We start from the raw sequence: 18,512 nt of genomic DNA on the forward strand, positions 1-18,512 counted from the left end.
TTCTCTTTGGAGCAGGGCCTTTTTGATAGGAAACATGGAATGAGGCTTGTGTCTTGAGGCTCCTTGAGAAAATACACCTCATTAATAACAAGCTGATGAATATTTCACTGGCTGCCATTGCAGTCTGATATGCTGTAGACAGAAGTCATTTGATCCAAATGCATGATATTTATCATATACACAACAGCCCTGGGCTTCATAAGAATTCTACTGGACGTGCTTGTGTGTGTATGTGTGTGTTTGTGAGCGAGAGTGACAGAAAGAGAGATACAATGTGTGTGTGTCTGTACAAGTTAGCCTTTGTGTATGTTATGTATGTCTATATTCATTGTTAATGTTTAAATCCATCAAGTCTCCTCTTTACATGTTTTCTAGGTACATGGGTCTAGTCTGTGTGTAGAACAGGAAGCAGAGATGCACTTCATACCCATGACCCCGTGGACTTCCTGGTAAACTGTCCTATCAGCAATCACTATGAAAGCTTTCTCCAATCTTACTGTTTCTGTACAATTACACACACTGACACACTCCCGCTCTTGCTCACATATAGGCTCTCACACACACACACACACACACACACACACACACACACACACACACACACACACACACACACACACACACACACACACACACACACACACACACACACACACACACACACACTTGAGAGAGAGGGATGGACAGAGACAGAGAGAGGCGTTGGCAGTGGTTCAGCAGAGTGTGGAGAGAGATAAGGAGAAGGTTGGAAATTCACAAGGGCGTCAAAAGAAAAGTCCACTCTGAAGCTGACACACACATACACGCACACTCTTGGACCTTCAGGCACATACAGTACACACCAACACAGTAAATCCACTCTTTTTGGTATAATTTTGATTGAAGACAATGAAAAAAGTCACACAGACACACACACATACACACACAGGGTCAGGTTACAAGGCTACTTAATTGAATGTGAGTATTTGTGCTGCTGAGGTAATGTGTAGACCAGTGAAGCATGCAGCTAAACTCTTCTCTCTGAGCACACACACACAACCTCCTTTCCTCCCATCCTCCTCTCCTCTCGTCCCTCCCATCCTCCCCCTCTCCTGTCCTCCCTCACACCCCCCTCTCCGGCTCTCTGCCTCCTCTCTCCATCCCCATGACTTCCCCTCTATCCATCTCTCTACTGCGTTCTAGCTAGGCGCACACAACGCAAAAAGGGACAACAACTGTTTTGATCTTTTCAACATTCCATTTACCACTCGTTGCCCATGTGAATTCCCCCATCCATAGGAGGAAAGAGGAGGAGGAGAGGGTGGGAGTAGAGGAGAGAGGAGGAGAGAGGAGGAGAGGGTGGGAGTAGAGGAGAGAGGAGGAGAGAGGAGGAGAGGGTGGGAGTAGAGGAGAGAGGAGGAGAGAGGAGGAGAGAGGAGGAGAGGGTGGGAGTAGAGGAGAGAGGAGGAGAGAGGAGGAGAGGGTGGGAGTAGAGGAGAGAGGAGGAGAGAGGAGGAGAGGGTGGGAGTAGAGGAGAGAGGAGGAGAGAGGAGGAGAGAGGAGGAGAGGGTGGGAGTAGAGGAGAGAGGAGGAGAGAGGAGGAGAGAGGAGGAGAGGGTGGGAGTAGAGGAGAGAGGAGGAGAGAGGAGGAGAGGGTGGGAGTAGAGGAGAGAGGAGGAGAGAGGAGGAGAGAGGAGGAGAGGGTGGGAGTAGAGGAGAGAGGAGGAGAGAGGAGGAGAGAGGAGGAGAGAGTGGGAGTAGAGGAGAGAGGAGGAGAGAGTGGGAGTAGAGGAGAGAGGAGGAGAGAGGAGGAGAGGGTGGGAGCTGATTAGACACATAAGGAAAGGCTGTCTTAAGGATGCAGTCAAACTGCTCATCCAGCCTGGTCTGTCTGTTGTGGTCTACAGTGTGTCAGTCAATGTGTGTGTGTGTGTGTGTGTGTGTGAGCCAGTGTTACTGTGTGTGAGTGTGTGTCTGTATTTGTGTGTGTGAATGTGCGTGGGAGTGTGTATGTGTGAGAGAGAGTGTGTGCATGTCCTCCACAGTTTTGCTGCAGAGATATTGAGGCTAGGCAGACAGAGCCAGCCGTGAGAGCCTGGGGTTGTTTTGGGCCATATTAGAAAATGTGAATAAATGAATTAATGCGTGTCTGTTGTGCGAGTGTGCATGTGTGTGAGTGTGTATGTGTGCGTCAGTGCATGATTATGTGCGGGTGTGTAAATGTGCATGCGTGTGTGTGTGTGCGCGCGTGTGAGTGAGTGAGTTTACAAGGCCTGAAGGTCTGTCAGTACTTCTATAATCTCTGTGTGTAATTAAACATAGGCATTCCAGAGAACACCAGAAACTACTAGAATCAGAGACGGGTAGAACCTCTAGGAGAACATCAAGAGTATAAAACCTCTAGACATTAGAACCTCTAAAGCAGGGGTTCCCAACCCTGGTCCTCGGGCCTCTCTGCCCTGCATGTTTTAGATGTTTCCTTGTTCCAACACACCTGATTCAAATGAATGGTCGTTAGCAGGTTTCTGCAGAACTAGATAACGACCCATTCATTTGAATCAGGTGTGTTGGAGCAGGGAAACATCTAAAACATGCAGGGCAGGGAGGCCCGAGGACCAGGATTGGGAACCCCTGCTCTAAAGAATAGAAACGTTACAGCTTTTAGAGTATAGAACCTCCAACAGAGTTTTAAACTCCTCTTGGTATTTTATAAATATTATCATGCTGCAAAATAAGAGACAATGTGTGATTTGCGTCATTACATTTTGCAAGAACACATTTCTTGAATGTTGCCAGAACATAATTAATGGTTGGTGTAGGCGGAATTAAGTTAAAAATACATTTTAAAACATTTAAAAGTGATGAACACTAACTAGACAATCTGATCACCATTGGTTTTAAAACTGGAGTTTGTGGGCATGCAGGCGCACTGGAAAACATTTTGAGTTACGCGGGCTCCCATTGCAAAACCACACTTGTAACTTTGAATCAGTTCTTTTAAGTTGCTCATTTTATTATATTTGTTCCAGACGATGATTGAATGTTAAGTGACCAAAGCATTTTCTTGCTTCGTCTCTTGTACTCAGCTCTCTGTCTCAGTCTCTCTCTGTGTGTGTGTGTGTCTCTGTCTGTGTGTGTGTGTCTCTGTGTGTGTGTGTGTGTGTGTCTGTGTGTGTCTCTCTGTGTGTCTCTCTCTCTCACACACACACACACACACACACAACCACACACGCGCAAACATTCTCCTGTGTCTATGAGCAGCAGAAAGCCTCTTGACTAATCACAAGTGTTTAAATGCTCTCGCTACAAGGAAAACTACATTCCCTAGTGGATGCTCTTTATCATTGACCTTTAAGCGGTAAATAAGAAAGGATACGTTAATGGAAAAAAAGTTCAGCCCACATCCAGATGGACAACGGGAAACTGCACCGGCACAACCCTGTTGACTGAAGCAGCTTGTCTGATCATATGGGTGGGTGTGACCCAAAGCCTTAGCCATGGAGTAACATTGGGGGGACAAATTACATTTGTAATGATCATTTTCGATAGCGTGCGTGGATGCCTGTTGTAGCATAGCACATTTATATTTGTATTTATATGTTTATGTCAATGTATTGGGGGGGACATTTTGACCAGATGTGAATATTGGTGTGTGTGTCCCAAGATATATTATGATCCTTGGTGTGACAACATTGATTACTGCACACTAGTCACTTATACACTGTCACTTTCAGCTACTGGTTGCACTATCAGTAACATTGCACTACTGTACCTCACTGTACCTCGCCACCAGGCTCCTGTATGGTCATTGACATAGTCACTGATCTGCAAATTTGCACTATTGTACTGTACTCTAGAATAGGTTATAGGGTTTAAACAGGTTTTTGTGCATTTAGGGTTAGTATACTGTACTATTTATTGTTATCTGTAATTTAGGAAGTTTTAGTATTAGGGTTAGTATAGTCGATATTTATTGCTATCTGTATATTTAGGAAGTTTCACTTATTTAAGCTCAGCATTGATGTAAACTGTGTTCCGTGTACTTATATGTTATGTTATGCCAGGTCCTTGCGTTGTCTTGTCTTAAGAATTTCAGTGCCCAGTCTGACCTTGTGTTGTCCTGTGTACTTGACAAATAAAATACTTGAACTTGAACCACATCGGATAGTTGCAGCTATGCCTGTTAAAAGTTTGGGAACCACTGGTCTCGAGAATAGAACCTCGAGAGTTTAGCACGTCGTCAGACTCGAGAGAGGAGGGGGCTAGCAGGGGCCGCGCAGCACCACGGACAGAGGCACGGCCGCTTGAGCGAGCGCTTCATAGGAGGAGTCCACACGTGCCTTTCCCCACACGATTGGCGAGAGAAGGACGCCGTCGAACGACTCAGCCAGCGAGGGAGCCGGCCAAGGGACACGAGAGGCCAGCTCACACATACCATTCTTTTGCTGTTAATGCTTTTTGTGATCAATAAACCGCACCCCGGTGCGTAAAACTGCCACCGACTAAGTCGTCCGACCTTGATTACATCCGCACTTGCACCGTTGCTCTCCGTGGTTAAAACAACATCAACAGTAGAGCATCTAAAGTCAAAGAATGTTATGAGAGTATAGAACCTCGAAAGATTATAATATCTAAGAGAGTGTAGAACCTCTTATTTAGAACTGTTCTAGAACAGGGGTGCCCACACCTTTTTGGCTTGTGATCTACTTTTAAAATGACCAATTAAAAATGATCTACCACAAAACATAAATAGAGACTATGCATGGCTAAGAAGGTAATGTATAATTAACATAAAAGTTTTATTTCAAGAAGAAAAAAAACAGAACCTGAGGCCAACACAGGGTAAAGGAAACCTCTATGGAGCACATTACATTTTAAAAGTACATTGTCCTGCATGTATTAGATGTTTCCCTGCTCCAGCACACCTGATTCAAATGAATGGGTTGTTATCAAGCTCTGTGGAAGCCGGGTAATGACCATTCATTCGAATCAAGTGTGCTGGAGCAGGGAAACATCTAAAACATGCAGGACAGTGGCTCTCTAGGACCAGGGTTGCCTACCCCTGTCCTAGGCTATATATAATCAGTTTTCCATCTCCTATTCTAGATCCATCAATTCATACTTTGCCTAGCCCTCCTTGTTAACAAGCAGTAGCGTTTAGCAGGGTTTAATCTGGCATTTAGTCTGGTAATTTGCCATATGCTTAGAATTATAAGTAATGATAATAGCAAATAAACATCAAATGTAGAAATGAGCATGCTAGCAACGTGGCTGTCGTGATTGGCTCGCAGCACAGTGATTAGCATGCTAGCAGAGTGGATCCAGTGACAAGCATGCTAGCAACATGGTGATTAGCAATCGAGCAGCGTAGTGTAGCTCGTGTAGACCAGACGGCTCCGTGGGTGTGGATGTCCCACGACGACGCTGCAATTAACAAGTTGTTTAAACACGCCCTGTGGGTCTGTCGCTCGCCGGCCTGGGACAGTGTGTGCTTGTGGGACTGCATGTCCTAGCGCGCGCGCGTGTGTGTGCGTGTACGTGTGTTCTAGAGTAAATGACCACCCCACCCTAACTAAAGATGCACAAATAAGGCGTTTTGATACGTGTGATGTTGCACCGTAGACCTTTCAGTGATGTAAGAGGTGTAATAGTATTGTCCTGGAATTAACCTTGTTTGTGCTACCAAATATACATTGACACTATACACTACATCTTAGTGTGAGTATTGTAGTACATATAAGACTATACAATATATATCCCCGGTATAGTAAGAATATTTTAGTGTATGCAGTACTATTCTCAGGACAGTGTCAGCATAACATGAATATTTTGAAGTATGTAGTTCTATTCTCAATTTGGTAACAACATAGTGTTGGTGTTTCAGAGTATATGGTTCTATTCTCAGTATTGTGCCAGGAGTATGAGTATTTCAAAGTATAAGGTTCTATTCTCAGTACAGTGTAAGTATAGTATGAGTATTTCAAAGTATAAGGTTCTATTCTCAGTATTGTGCCAGGAGTATGAGTATTTCAAAGTATAAGGATCTATTCTCAGTACAGTGTAAGTATAGTATGAGTATTTCAAAGTATAAGGTTCTATTCTCAGTACAGTGTAAGTATAGTATGAGTATTTCAAAGTATAAGGATCTATTCTCAGTACAGTGTAAGTATAGTATGAGTATTTCAGGGAATACAGTTCTATTTTCAGGACAATGTTTAACAGTTTACAGTTGTACTGGCTCCAGTTTGAAACACTTTTCGGGAGTCAACCTGGACACCTTAGTGAGCTCTTACTGCCTTAAGATCTGGATGTTTTCTGTGTGTAGGTGTATGTGTGTGTGTGAGTATGAGTGCGTGTATATGAGAGTGTGTACGAGTGGGTGTGTATGAGAGAGCGTCTGAGAGTGAGTGTGAATGTGTGTGCGTGTGCATGAGAGGGTGTATGAATGTGAATGCGTGTGTGTGAGAGAGAGTGTGAACGTGTGTGTGTGTGTGTGTGTGTGTGAGTGATGGTGCTGGAGAGGATCTGGTAGGGCTTAGCTGAGGGTGTTGCTGACTGTGTGGTTTTGAGCCTGCCGCAGTATGTCCCCTAAGTGAGATTACACGTTCCCTGGGCTCTCGCCCCTGCGTGTGTGTGTGTGTGTGTGTGTCAGTCTGTCTGAGTCTCTGTGTGTGTGTTTGTATCTGTGTGTGTGCGCGCTAGTGTGTGTGTCAATCGAACCGCCATACATAATAGATGTGGAACATGAGCGAGATTGTGGTCCTGCTTCAAAAGACAGATGTGTGTGTGTGTGTGTGTGTGTGTGAGCGCACCATGTCTTGTATGACTGATGGTCTCACAGTATAATGTAATGAGCAGAAGTAAGAGGCAGCATTATCTCGGTTCTGTATCTCAGTTACACACACACACACACACACACACACACAAGCTCAGGCACACACAGAGGGCATGAACCAACTGTTAGCATGGTCGAGTCAGAGGGTTACTGGGGGATTGTGCGTGAGTGTGTGCGTGAGAGTGTGAGTTTGTGTGGGCGTGTGTGTGGTTGAATTTGTGTGTGCGACTCCCCCTGTGGCCATGCCATCCTATCTAATGACTGCTGGGGGGGGATTAACCACGACTCCCTTGAATCATCCTTTGGAATGACACACACAGGTGGCATAGGGCAACACACACACACACACACACACACACACACACACACACACAAGCTGAGGTGTTAAGAGCTTTGAGAAGGGATTTATTCCAGGGGATAGATGTCTTATCTATGAATATGGAGGCCCGGTTAGGACTGACAGCACTAAAATATCCCCCCCCCCCCACACACACACACACATACCCACGCACAGACACACACCGGTGTTTGTCTGTGTGTGTGTTGGGCTGGACAATTCATTTAATTTGAATTTACGATTCTAGCTTCAAACGATCATGGAAACAAGATCATCGAGATTAGAATGATTACTGGGCCACATTGCGTTTTGTTGTGATGCTCTTGTCTTTACAGCGGTGCGTTCTCACCCCTCTTACCAGCCCCAAATCACCCTCAGCCAGGCATGTTTAGTGTTGCTCAGCCAAGATAAGGGGATATTGTGACGAGCATGCAAAACACAGTGTTTGTATGGGTGGTTTTCTTATACTTAGCTAGCACTTTTGTCACAAACGCTAGAGTATGGGGTACGTGACTGCCGTGAGTCTTTCAAAGTGAGGGTGTGCAGGTTCACTAACATGAATTAGCCATCCCCAAACAAGAGGAGAGCTATGTGCTGTTGAATGTGTGTTTCTTTTCTCCCTTGAGCGTGGCAAACTAAAGCAGAGCGTCCCTCTCCCTCTCCCTCTCCCTCCCTCTCTCTCTCTCCCTCCCTCCCTCCCTCCCTCCCTCCCTCCCTCCCTCCCTCTCCCTCTCCCTCTCCCTCTCCCGTCAGGATACCCATTGGTTGAGACGTTGGGAGACGAGCATCTCGATGAGAGACGATTTCCTCACGTCCACTGTATTTCTTTATTTCTTGTTATTATTACCCACCGTAACATCCTCGTTGACTGAAAAGAACCCGACCGCTTTTTATCCCCCCCAGTGAGTTCAATGAATGCGAGATGCTTCCAAAGTCAGTGAGTAATCACTTGAAATAATTGTGATCTCCATATAACTGATCTTTATTCATCTTTGTGCTTATGATTTTTACCATAATCTAGCAGCCTTATTGGACATGTGTGGACTTGTTTAGCTCACATGGTAAAGAGGCCTCTTGGCCCTCACACAGAGTCAGCATTACATGAAGTGTTGGGTTAGGAGTGAGGGTTTTGCCTCAAGATTAGGGTTAAGGTTAGGGAAAACAGGATTTTGAATGGGACTGAATTGTGAGTCCCTACAATAATTTAAAACTTGTGTGTGTGTGTGTTTGTGAGTGTGTGTCTGTATGTGAGTGTGTGTGTGTTATGGGGTGTAATCAGCATAGCTGCACACAGTGCATTCACCACGTACCTGATAGGGGTGTCTGTGTGTGTAGGTGTGAGAGAGAGAGAGAGAGAGAGAGAGAGAGAGAGAGAGAGAGAGAGAGAGAGAGAGAGAGAGAGAGAGAGAGAGAGAGACTGTCTTTGTGTGTGTCTATGTGTGTGTGTCTATGTGTGTGTGTCTATGTGTGTGTGTCTATGTGTGTGTGTCTATGTGTGTGTGTCTATGTGTGTGTCTATCAAGAACATCATCAGAAGCCCCCTCAGGGTCGGAACTAATGTAGATGAGATGAAACTGTTTTCCTGGGGGGTAAACACCACTCTGACGTGCGCAGACACACACACACAAATACACTTTCTCTCTCACACACACACACACACACACACACACCACATACACACACACACCCATTCCTCCACACTGGCAGTGTTGAACATCAAAGGTTTCTGTGTTGTGTTTCACACCTATTAAGGCAGTGTGCAGATCTGACTGGAGAGGAGAAGTGAATTTCACCTCATCTACCTCTGAGGAATCTGGGTCAGTCCAGCTGTGGTGTGTGTGTGTGTGCGATTGTGTGTGTGTGTCTGTAGCGTGCATGTCAGATAGCTGCATGTACAGTGGGAAACCATTACATGCGTGTTTCACAGATGCTAGTTTCACTGTCAACAGGTTTTTTTTTTTTCTGGAAACACACACACAAACACCCACACAATAGCTGATACAGGATTAATTATCCGTCTCATATCAGATAAGATGCATGCGAGAAGGCGTGTGATTGGAGGACCGTTATTATTCACTTCCTGAGTTCGGCAGGAGGCGTGTGATTGGAGGATTGTTATTATTCGCATCCTGTGCTCAGCAGGAGTAGGCATGTGATTGGAGGACTGTTCAGCTGGAGGAGGCATGTGATTGGAGCACTGTTACCATGAAGCTTTTAGTGAAGTGGGCGAACACAGTTTCATGTTCCGATTATGGACGTTACTTGACTAACTTTGATCAAAAGCAGAAGATCAAGACACTCTCTCAACCAGCCTGAGGGTTAGGCAGGAACACTGCTCTACACACACACACACACACACACATTACCGCTCAACCCTCCCCTTCACAGAGTCAAGTCCAGCAAAGCAGCTTAAACAGACATTTCTCTCACAAAGGGACGTAATTACAGGATACAGCCAGCCAGCCAGACTGGGAGGGTGACTGGTGCATACACACACACACACACACGCGCGCACACACACACAGTGTCTATCTCTCCACACACACAAGCACACACATTGTCTCATATACACAGACACAAACACATAAAGATACACAATCTTTCTTTCTCTCTATCTCCCATATACACACACACACACACACACCATGCTGAGACGGTGATGTAGTGGCTGGATCTGTCCACAGAGGCAGCCAATTAGCACCTAGACGAGGCAAGATATTTAAAGACTCTAAAGGGCTTTTCACACCCTTCTGCCCATGGCTAGCTCCATCCTACTCCCTATCACACACCAGCTAGCTCCATCCTAGTACATAACACACACTGGCTAACTAGTTGTGTCCTACCTTTAGCTAGCTAGCCTTGTCTTAACCTCTAAGAAGCTCTATCCTAGTCCCTGACACAAACTAACTAGCTCCACTATAGTCCCTGACACACACTAGCCAACTAGCCCTGTCCTATCCCCTAGCTACAGCCATCCAAGTTCTGGCCTCTAGCTGGTTAGCTAGCCCTGTCCTAACTCATAAATTAGCTAGCAAGCACAGCTTTAGCCCCTATTTAGCTAGCTAACCCTGCAGCCCTTAAGTGATTAGCTATTCTTATTCAAGTCCCTATTTAGCTAGTCTCCTGTTCCAGCACTTATATAACTAGCTACCTAGACTCATCTCATAGCCCCTAGCCAGCCCTCTGAGTTAGACCCTAGGTAGCTTGCTAGCCAGCCCCTTGTACATTTACATTTACATTTAATCATTTTTCCCCCAAGCCCCCAAGGAAATGACCTGAGCCACTGTCCAAGTCCTTAAATAACTATACTATAATATATAATTATAATAACTACTATAATAACTAACTATATTAAATAACTAGTCCCACCCTAGCTAACCCTCCATCTTAGCCCTAGCTAGCTCCTTGATGTAGGGCCTAGCTAGTTGGTCCCCTGTTCTAGTAGCTATCTATCTAGTAAGCCCCTGTAGTTAGTGGGGCAAGATCTGGGCTAGGATAGACTTTAAGATTCTCACTAGAATGCAAATACCCTAGGATTTAGTGCAGTAAACAGAGATGCAGTACACGTAGTCTACCACTAGGTAGCACTGTCAGAGACTGGAGATCCTATCCTCTCCTTTTCTTTCCTTTCCTCTTCTCCCCACCTCTCTTGTTGTGTAGTAGCAAATACACACATAATACTGAAACGCAAGACAGGAAAAGAGTGAAGGATGAAGGAAAGAAGAGAAAAGGAGAGAAAGGGAGAAAAAAGAGGGATGTTGAGAGTAAACAGTCTAAATGACAGCTGAGGAAGAGTGTCTGTTGTACGTGACTGTATGTGTGTATATGTTTGTGTGTATGTTGGGAGGGGGGGGGGGGGGTGGTCTGAGGAATCTAGGCAGGAACAGACAGATGGCAGTTTAGCTTCCAGAACTACTTCACGCCCTAAGAGAACTCCCCCCTCCCCCCTCTCTCCCTCTTCCTCTCCCCCTCCCTCCCTCCCTCCCTCCCTCACTCTCCCTCTTTCCCCCTCTCTCTCCCTCAGATACACACACAGTCCTGCTTTTCGAGTTGTATTGCTTATCAAGCCTGTCTGTCTACTTCCGTGTCTGTCGGTCCGTCCGCCATCTCTGCCTGCCAAAAGAGATCTACATTATTCACAGGTTTAACTGTTTAATTAGGCTCTTTTAAGTCTCCTCCCTACCCTGGAGAGAAGGAGAGGTGAGCGAGAGAGACAGGGAGAGAAGGGGAAAGGGAAGAGAGATGGAGGCAGAGAAAAAGAGGGGGAGAAAGAGAGGGAGAGAGAGAGACAGGGAGAGAAGGGGAAAGGGAAGAGAGATGGAGGCAGAGAAAAAGAGGGGGAGAAAGAGAGGGAGAGAGACAGGATATTGGGAGACAGAGAAAGCGAGAGAGACAGAAAGAGGGAAGAGAGAGAATGAGAGAGAGAGTAAGAGAGAGAGAGAGAGAGAGAGAGAGAGAGAGAGAGAGAGAGAGAGAGAGAGTAAGAGAGAGAGAGAAAGAGAGAGAGGGAGAGGGGGAGGGAGGAAGAAGGAGAAAGATGGGTAGAGAGAAAGAGGGGAGAGAGACGGAGAGGAAGAAAGCGATAAGGAGAGGAAGGGAGAGCGAGGGAGAGGAAGAGGGCAGATAGATGGAGAGGGAGAGGCCAGAGAGAGGGAGAGGGCAGAGAGAGGGAGAGAGAGGGGCATCACTGCAGACTAAGGTATTTCCCTGGTCTGTCTGACTGTTGCATTTCTGAGCAGGATGTTATTTTTAGGCAGTTTGAAGAGCTACAGATGTGTCCAAGTTCCGCATGACAGGGCCCCCCCCTCAGACAAACACACACACACACACACACACACAGGTTTATTTTACCATCCCAGTGAGGACCGACAATTCACTCCCATTCCAAACCGTGTGAGCACCAAGCCTTTACCCTTACCCTCACCTAAAACAAATTTGAACCCTAACACTAATTCTAACCCCCAACCCACTTTACAAATACATTACTGGTGAGGATTTCTAGTCCCCACAAGGGTGGTTAAACATGACCACACATACACACACACATACACCCCCGCACACGCACACACACCATTGTGGCTGTGGTGATTCTGGCTGTAGAGGACACATACACACACACACCATGGTGTCTGTATTGTATTTGAGCAGCTAAACGAGATCAGTCCCTTATGTCCACCTGCTTCAAGAGCAGCTTAAAGGGATATTACACCAGATTTAGAGAGGGCAATATCAGTGGCAGCTCTAATCTTCCCCTCTCCTTCTTTCTCTCTGTCTTTGTCTCCCTATCTCTGTCTCTGTCTTGCACACCCCCACACACACACACACACACCCTGCATGATAACCTGCTCCAGGTACAAAGCTAAGACACGGATCCTGTTCCAGCCCAACACAGTGCCGGAGAGGGCATGTATGTGTGTGTGTGTGTGTGTGTGTCTGGCACATGCTAATCAAGCTGGGAGAGTAATTACAGTAACTCGTTAATAGCCTTGCTCCAGTCTGTAGTCCTAATTACTGAGAAGGATTTCTCCGGAACGTTCTCGTTTGACAACGGATCTGCAGCTGTTTGAACCCTAACCCTAGAGAGTTTTCTCTCTGTCGCGTCTGAGGAGGGGCCGCTCCTCACCTCCCACAGACTACGGAATCGTCCACCAATCAGGTGGTCACATTGGGGCCGGAGGAGGAAGTGACTAATGAGAGCGGCATCTGTGGAAATGTCACCCGTGGAACCTTGTGTCCCGCTCTACTTCCTGTGAAGGGCACGCCGCTCTACACGAAACAGGGAAAGAGAGTGACAGAGAGGGAGGCCGAGAGAGAGCGACAGGATTGCGAGTGAAACATCTCCACAAAGACGTGAGAAAGGAGGGAAGGAAGGTAGAAAATGCTAAATAAATCAAATCCTTTTCCAGGCCTGAGAGCCTGGAAGAACAAACAGCAAGGATGTCGCCCGCCCCTCTCCCCCCTCCCTCTTCCCCCCTCCCTCCCTCTCCCTCCCCCCTCCCTCTCCCCCCCTCCCTCTCTCTCCCCCCTCTCTCTCCACCCCGCTCTCTCCCCCCCTTCTCACCTGGTCCTGAAGTTGGCAGGGTGGGGGTGTCCGTCGTAGAGCGACAGGAAGTCGTACTCTTCCTCGATGGCGAAGGCCTGGAAGAGGACCTGTATCCGGCTGCCCTCCTCGGCGATGATGACCCAGGTGCAGTTGGCACCGTTGGGATAGCCGTACGGGAAACCTGGGCTCTCGATGGTGCCGTTCCTGCCCTTTAACATCCCCCCACACGTATACACGAACCCTGGAGGAGAGGGACGAGGGGAGGAAGAGAAGTTAGAAACATCAAATCCAACAGGGGGAACAACAACTTTTAGCTGGTCTCTGCCAGGTGAGTATATGAGCATATTCTATACCAGGTGAATAGGTGAGGTGAACTCTAACATTCAACACTCTCTCCCCTCTCTCGGTCTATACAGTGTGCATTCCAGGTGCACGTACAATCTACATGACATGTTATTCATTTAGCATTTATTTACTTTAATCCAAAACACGTACTAACTGTGCATACTGTATGGAAAGTACAGTGGAAGATCAAGCATCAGAAATTCATAGTTAGTAGGAGAAGACAAACAGGATGATGTCCTCTAGAGCTGGTCTCTCCCCAGGATGCACACACACACACACACACTCACACACACCCAGGATGGTGTGCTGTAGCTGGTCTCTGGCAGCAGCATGTCCTGTTTGAAGCCCAGCAGGATACACAATCACTCAGCAGGAAGTCACTAAACTATTAGTCACACCGCTACACCCACACACCCAGCCCCCCCCCCCACACACACACACACGCCTCCACATAAAAGACACGCACCTTAAACCCCGCCCCCCCCCACACACACACACACACACGCCTCCACATAAAAGACACGCACCTTAAACCCCCCCCTCCACAAACACACACCTCCACACACAAAAAACACACATCTCCACACACATGTCCACACACACACTTACTCACTCGTGTACAATCAATCCAGGCAGGAGATGGAGGGAGGGATGGAGAGATAGGAAAAGTACATGGGAGGGAGCAATGGATGGACAGAGGGATGGAGAAGAGGTGATGGGGTTAGGGTTGGACACCAAGCATCACGAGACGATACCACCAGCAGCCATGCAGTGTGTGTGTGTGCGTGTGTGCGTGATGTGTGTGTGTGTGCCTGGCCTTCCCCTGTCCAGAGTTAGTAATACACTCCAGATGTAATTTACTAGCAGGCCGTGAGAGGAATATATCAGTCCCTTCTCTGAGCGAGGGGAAGGGGCAGGGGGGAGGGGTTGTGTTGGGTGGAAGGGGGCCGGGGATGAGGGGATGGGAGAGAGGCCGTGACAGAGAATATGGAGAAGGGGAGGGATAGAGAATGGGCCGAGGGGGGGGGGGGGGGGGGGGTAGAGGAATGAGAGAGAGAGAGAGAGGGGGGGGAGGAAAAGGTCTTTTCCATATATTCTCTCTCCTGATCATCCTCCAACTATCTTCTCCTCTCCCCTCCTCCCCAGTTCAGAGCAGAGGTGCGTCTCTGCAGGATTGTTCTCTCTCTCTCGCTCTCTCTCGCTGTCTCTCGCTCTCTCTCGCTCTCTCTCTCAGGGCTGGTATCCTGTCCTGGCTAGTCGGGTTCCCTATAAGGGTGTCATAGACATTTTTGATAGAATAGTAGTATGGACATAAAAACATAGTAGATGGTGTTGGTATTGCAGCTTGCAACTCTCCAAAAAAACAAACCAGCCACAGTCACATGTGTGTGCGTGCATGTCTGTGTGTGGCTTGTGTGTGTGTGGCTTGTGTATGTGCATGTGTGTGATAGAGAGCTTCCCTAAGTGCGGTCACATCACAATTAGACCACCTCCTATCTGCTGGTGGACACTAATTAAGCTTGACCCAACACATCAGACACACACCTGCGGTGAAACATGGAGGTAGCGCGCTTGCTTGCTGTGATTCATGGTAAAACACTGTGGCGAAGCTAGATTCTAGATAACATATAGCTAGTATGCTTGCAGTGCATTATGTATCTAACTAGGGTCGTCGCAAATAAAAGTATACACATGGCCACTCTTCGAAAAAAAAAAATCCAGGACGCGTGGCAACCCTAATAAACTAACGGATAGCTAGCATTATTGTTGTAATTGATGTAGTCAACAGCGAGCTAGCATGCTTTCTGTGAATCATGTAGCTAACAGACGGCATGTCTCTACCTTCACATCCCACCCCCTCCCCATCGCCTGCTGGACTCTCCCTTCTGCTGCCCAGACACCCGGAGGAGGACAATCTCCTCTTGTGCTCTCCAGACACCTTGGGGGAGATCAACCACCAAGCTCAGAAGCCCAGTGGAAACCCTGGGACATCCTCCACATCCAGACTCTCTTGCCTGGATCTCTCTCCCCGTCTTCCTTCATTGATTCATTATTTCGACGATGCCCGTTCTCTGCTGGACTATTCCGTACGTGGAACCAAAAACGTGTTCATGTTCTCCCCCCCCCCTCCTGCTCTTCCACCCCCTTCTCCCCTTTTCCTCCAGCCCTCCTCTTCTTCCTACCACCCCCCCCTCTCCCCTTCTCCTTTCCCCCTCTACTCGAGGTCACTCAGTCTCTCATTTTACTTGATCCAAATAGACACACCTGGGCAATTACCTAGAAACTTCTACACACACACACACACACACGGCACCATGTCTGTGTGATCTTGTCTCGGAGCCGCTGGCAGCAGTGATTTGTGCACCAGAGGGAGCATGCATGTGCTGAAGCACATACAGCCTGTGGAATACTCAACTATGATTACATAAGCTCCAGTTAGCTAATGGTCTGTGACACACACACAGGCAGGCGCAGGCACACACACACAGGCATATGCCATGCTGGTCGGTTGTCTGCCTTTCCTCATTGCTCGTCATCTTGGACCTGATTGGCTGGGAAGGGCTGCCGAGCTCCCGGCTCTAATGGCACCACAGCCTGTCATTGGTCATTACGGATGCCATTCTGACAAATGAGGATAGGAAGACAACACACACACAGTTACCCTAACAGTAATGAGCTGTTGGTGTGTGTGTAAATGACAGCATGTGTGCATATATATATATATATGTTTGTGAATTTGTGTGATCATATGTGTGTGTGTTAAGCATGTGTGTTTATGTATGAATGTTTATTTTTGTGTGTGAGTTTGTGTGTTTGTGAGTGAGACTGTGTGTAGTGAGTGTATGATTATGGAGTGTGTATGTGTGTGTGTGTGTGTGTGTAAATGTCTTTCAGAGCAACATAGATTGTGACAGTTGTTAGCTACAGTCAGTCAGTCAGGCCAATTTTAGGGCCTTCTCCAACCAAGTTGGTCATTAGGCCTACAACCAAGAAGATCTTTAGGACTACAACCAAGGTGCTCATTAGGCCTACAACCAAGAAGATCTTTAGAACTACAACCGAGGTGCTCATTTGGACTACAACCAAGAATGTCCTTAGGACTACAACCAAGATACTCATTAGGACTAAAACCAAACAACACGTTCATAAGGACTACAACCAAGATGGCTGGTCCAACACAACGTACCGGGATAGAACTGCAGAGAGTTTATCAATAGCGTTTTCCTTAAAAACCCAAAAGTTGTGAGAGAGAGAGAGAGAAATAGAACGAGTTAAAGGAGGGAGAGAAAGAGAGAGAGGTTAGTTGCACATGATTGAGTGAAGGCTCCATTGGTTGGATTCAATGAACAGATGACCTCATGTCTGCCAACACAATACACTGTCTGTCTGCTGGCTGGTACTGATAATACACACACACACACATTTGTACCATACATATAGACACACATATACACTGATGCACATCCACATGCACACACATACACACACACACACATACAGACACACAGAGAGACACAAAGACACACACACTGAGATACACACACACAGACACGCAAACATACTGATGCACACATGTACTGAAAGCTATGTGAGTTTATCTGTTCCCCCAAAGGGGTAATTAGTTGAGGTGAGAATAAAGGCTGTTTAAGCCATGCCGTGTGTGTGTGTGTGCTTGAGTATCTGTGTTTTTTGTGTTTGTGTCAGTGTGTGTCTGTCAGTGTGTGTGTCTATGTATATATCTGTGTGCATGTGTATCAGTATGTGTGTGTGTGTGTTGCAAAATGACTCACACAGTGCCCATTAGGGTAAGTGTGAGGTAGGCTCCCAGACAGAGATGACGTGCATCATCACACACACTCCATGGAAGCACACACACACTCCATGGAGGCACAGCTGCAGCATTCTGCCTTCTCTGGCTAAAACATGTCTGCCAGGAAAAGAGGGGGTAGAAGAGAAGAATGGAGGAGAGAGGAGATGAAGAGGAGAGGGGGGGAGAGAGGAGGGGAGATTAGGAGGAGAGGAGGGGAGAGGAGCAGCTCCTCTCACTACTCCTCCATCACTCCAATCTGGCTGCAACAACCCAAAATGCATTGCTCCGCCATCCATAGACTCCTCAAACCCCTGGACGCCATCTGTAACCCCTCACTCCTTCTCCACAAGCAGACGACCCCTGGACGCCATCTGTAACCCCTCACTCCTTCTCCACAAGCAGACGACCCCTGGACACCATCTCTACACCCTCTACCCACCCTTCGTTCTTTTCTCCAAACCAACTTTGACACAATACACAACCAGAAGGCTGCCTCCTCCTGCACCGCCCTCCCTGGCCCTCAGCCCATCACCCCACCCCTGCACCGCCCTCCCTGGTCCTCAGCCCATCACCCCACCCCTGCACCGCCCTCCCTGGCCCTCAGCCCATCACCCCACCCCTGCACCGCCCTCCCTGGCCCTCAGCCCATCACCCCACCCCTGCACCGCCCTCCCTGGCCCTCAGCCCATCACCCCACCCCTGCACCGCCCTCCCTGGCCCTCAGCCCATCACCCCACCCCTGCACCGCCCTCCCTGGCCCTCAGCCCATCACCCCACCCCTGCACCGCCCTCCCTGGCCCTCAGCCCATCACCCCACCCCTGCACCGCCCTCCCTGGCCCTCAGCCCATCACCCCACCCCTGCACCGCCCTCCCTGGCCCTCAGCCCATCACCCCACCCCTGCACCGCCCTCCCTGGCCCTCAGCCCATCACCCCACTCCTGCACCGCCCTCCCTGGCCCTCAGCCCATCACCCCACCCCTGCACCGCCCTCCCTGGCCCTCAGCCCATCACCCCACCCCTGCACCGCCCTCCCTGGCCCTCAGCCCATCACCCCACCCCTGCACCGCCCTCCCTGGCCCTTAGCCCATCACCCCACCCCTGCACCGCTCTCCCCACTGCATCCAAGCATTTACATCCTTCTGACCAATTCCCCATAGGCAT

General features: G+C 48.0%; 1 protein-coding gene across 2 annotated transcripts in view; it reads right to left on the minus strand.

Annotated features, from left to right (window-relative positions):
* Window positions 1-18,512, minus strand: part of LOC146295071 (CUB and sushi domain-containing protein 3-like) — a 232,640-nt gene that overhangs the window by 184,216 nt on the left and 29,912 nt on the right. For both annotated transcript variants that reach the window (XM_084695753.1, XM_084695752.1), the window contains exon 2: window positions 13,213-13,435. In XM_084695753.1, coding sequence (XP_084551879.1) covers window positions 13,213-13,435 — 223 coding nt within the window. The remainder of the gene's footprint in view (window positions 1-13,212; window positions 13,436-18,512) is intronic.

This window comes from Hypomesus nipponensis, chromosome 4 (assembly GCF_054491055.1).
Source record: "Hypomesus nipponensis isolate SF chromosome 4, ASM5449105v1, whole genome shotgun sequence".
In the NCBI taxonomy this organism is placed as follows: Eukaryota; Metazoa; Chordata; class Actinopteri; order Osmeriformes; family Osmeridae; genus Hypomesus; species Hypomesus nipponensis.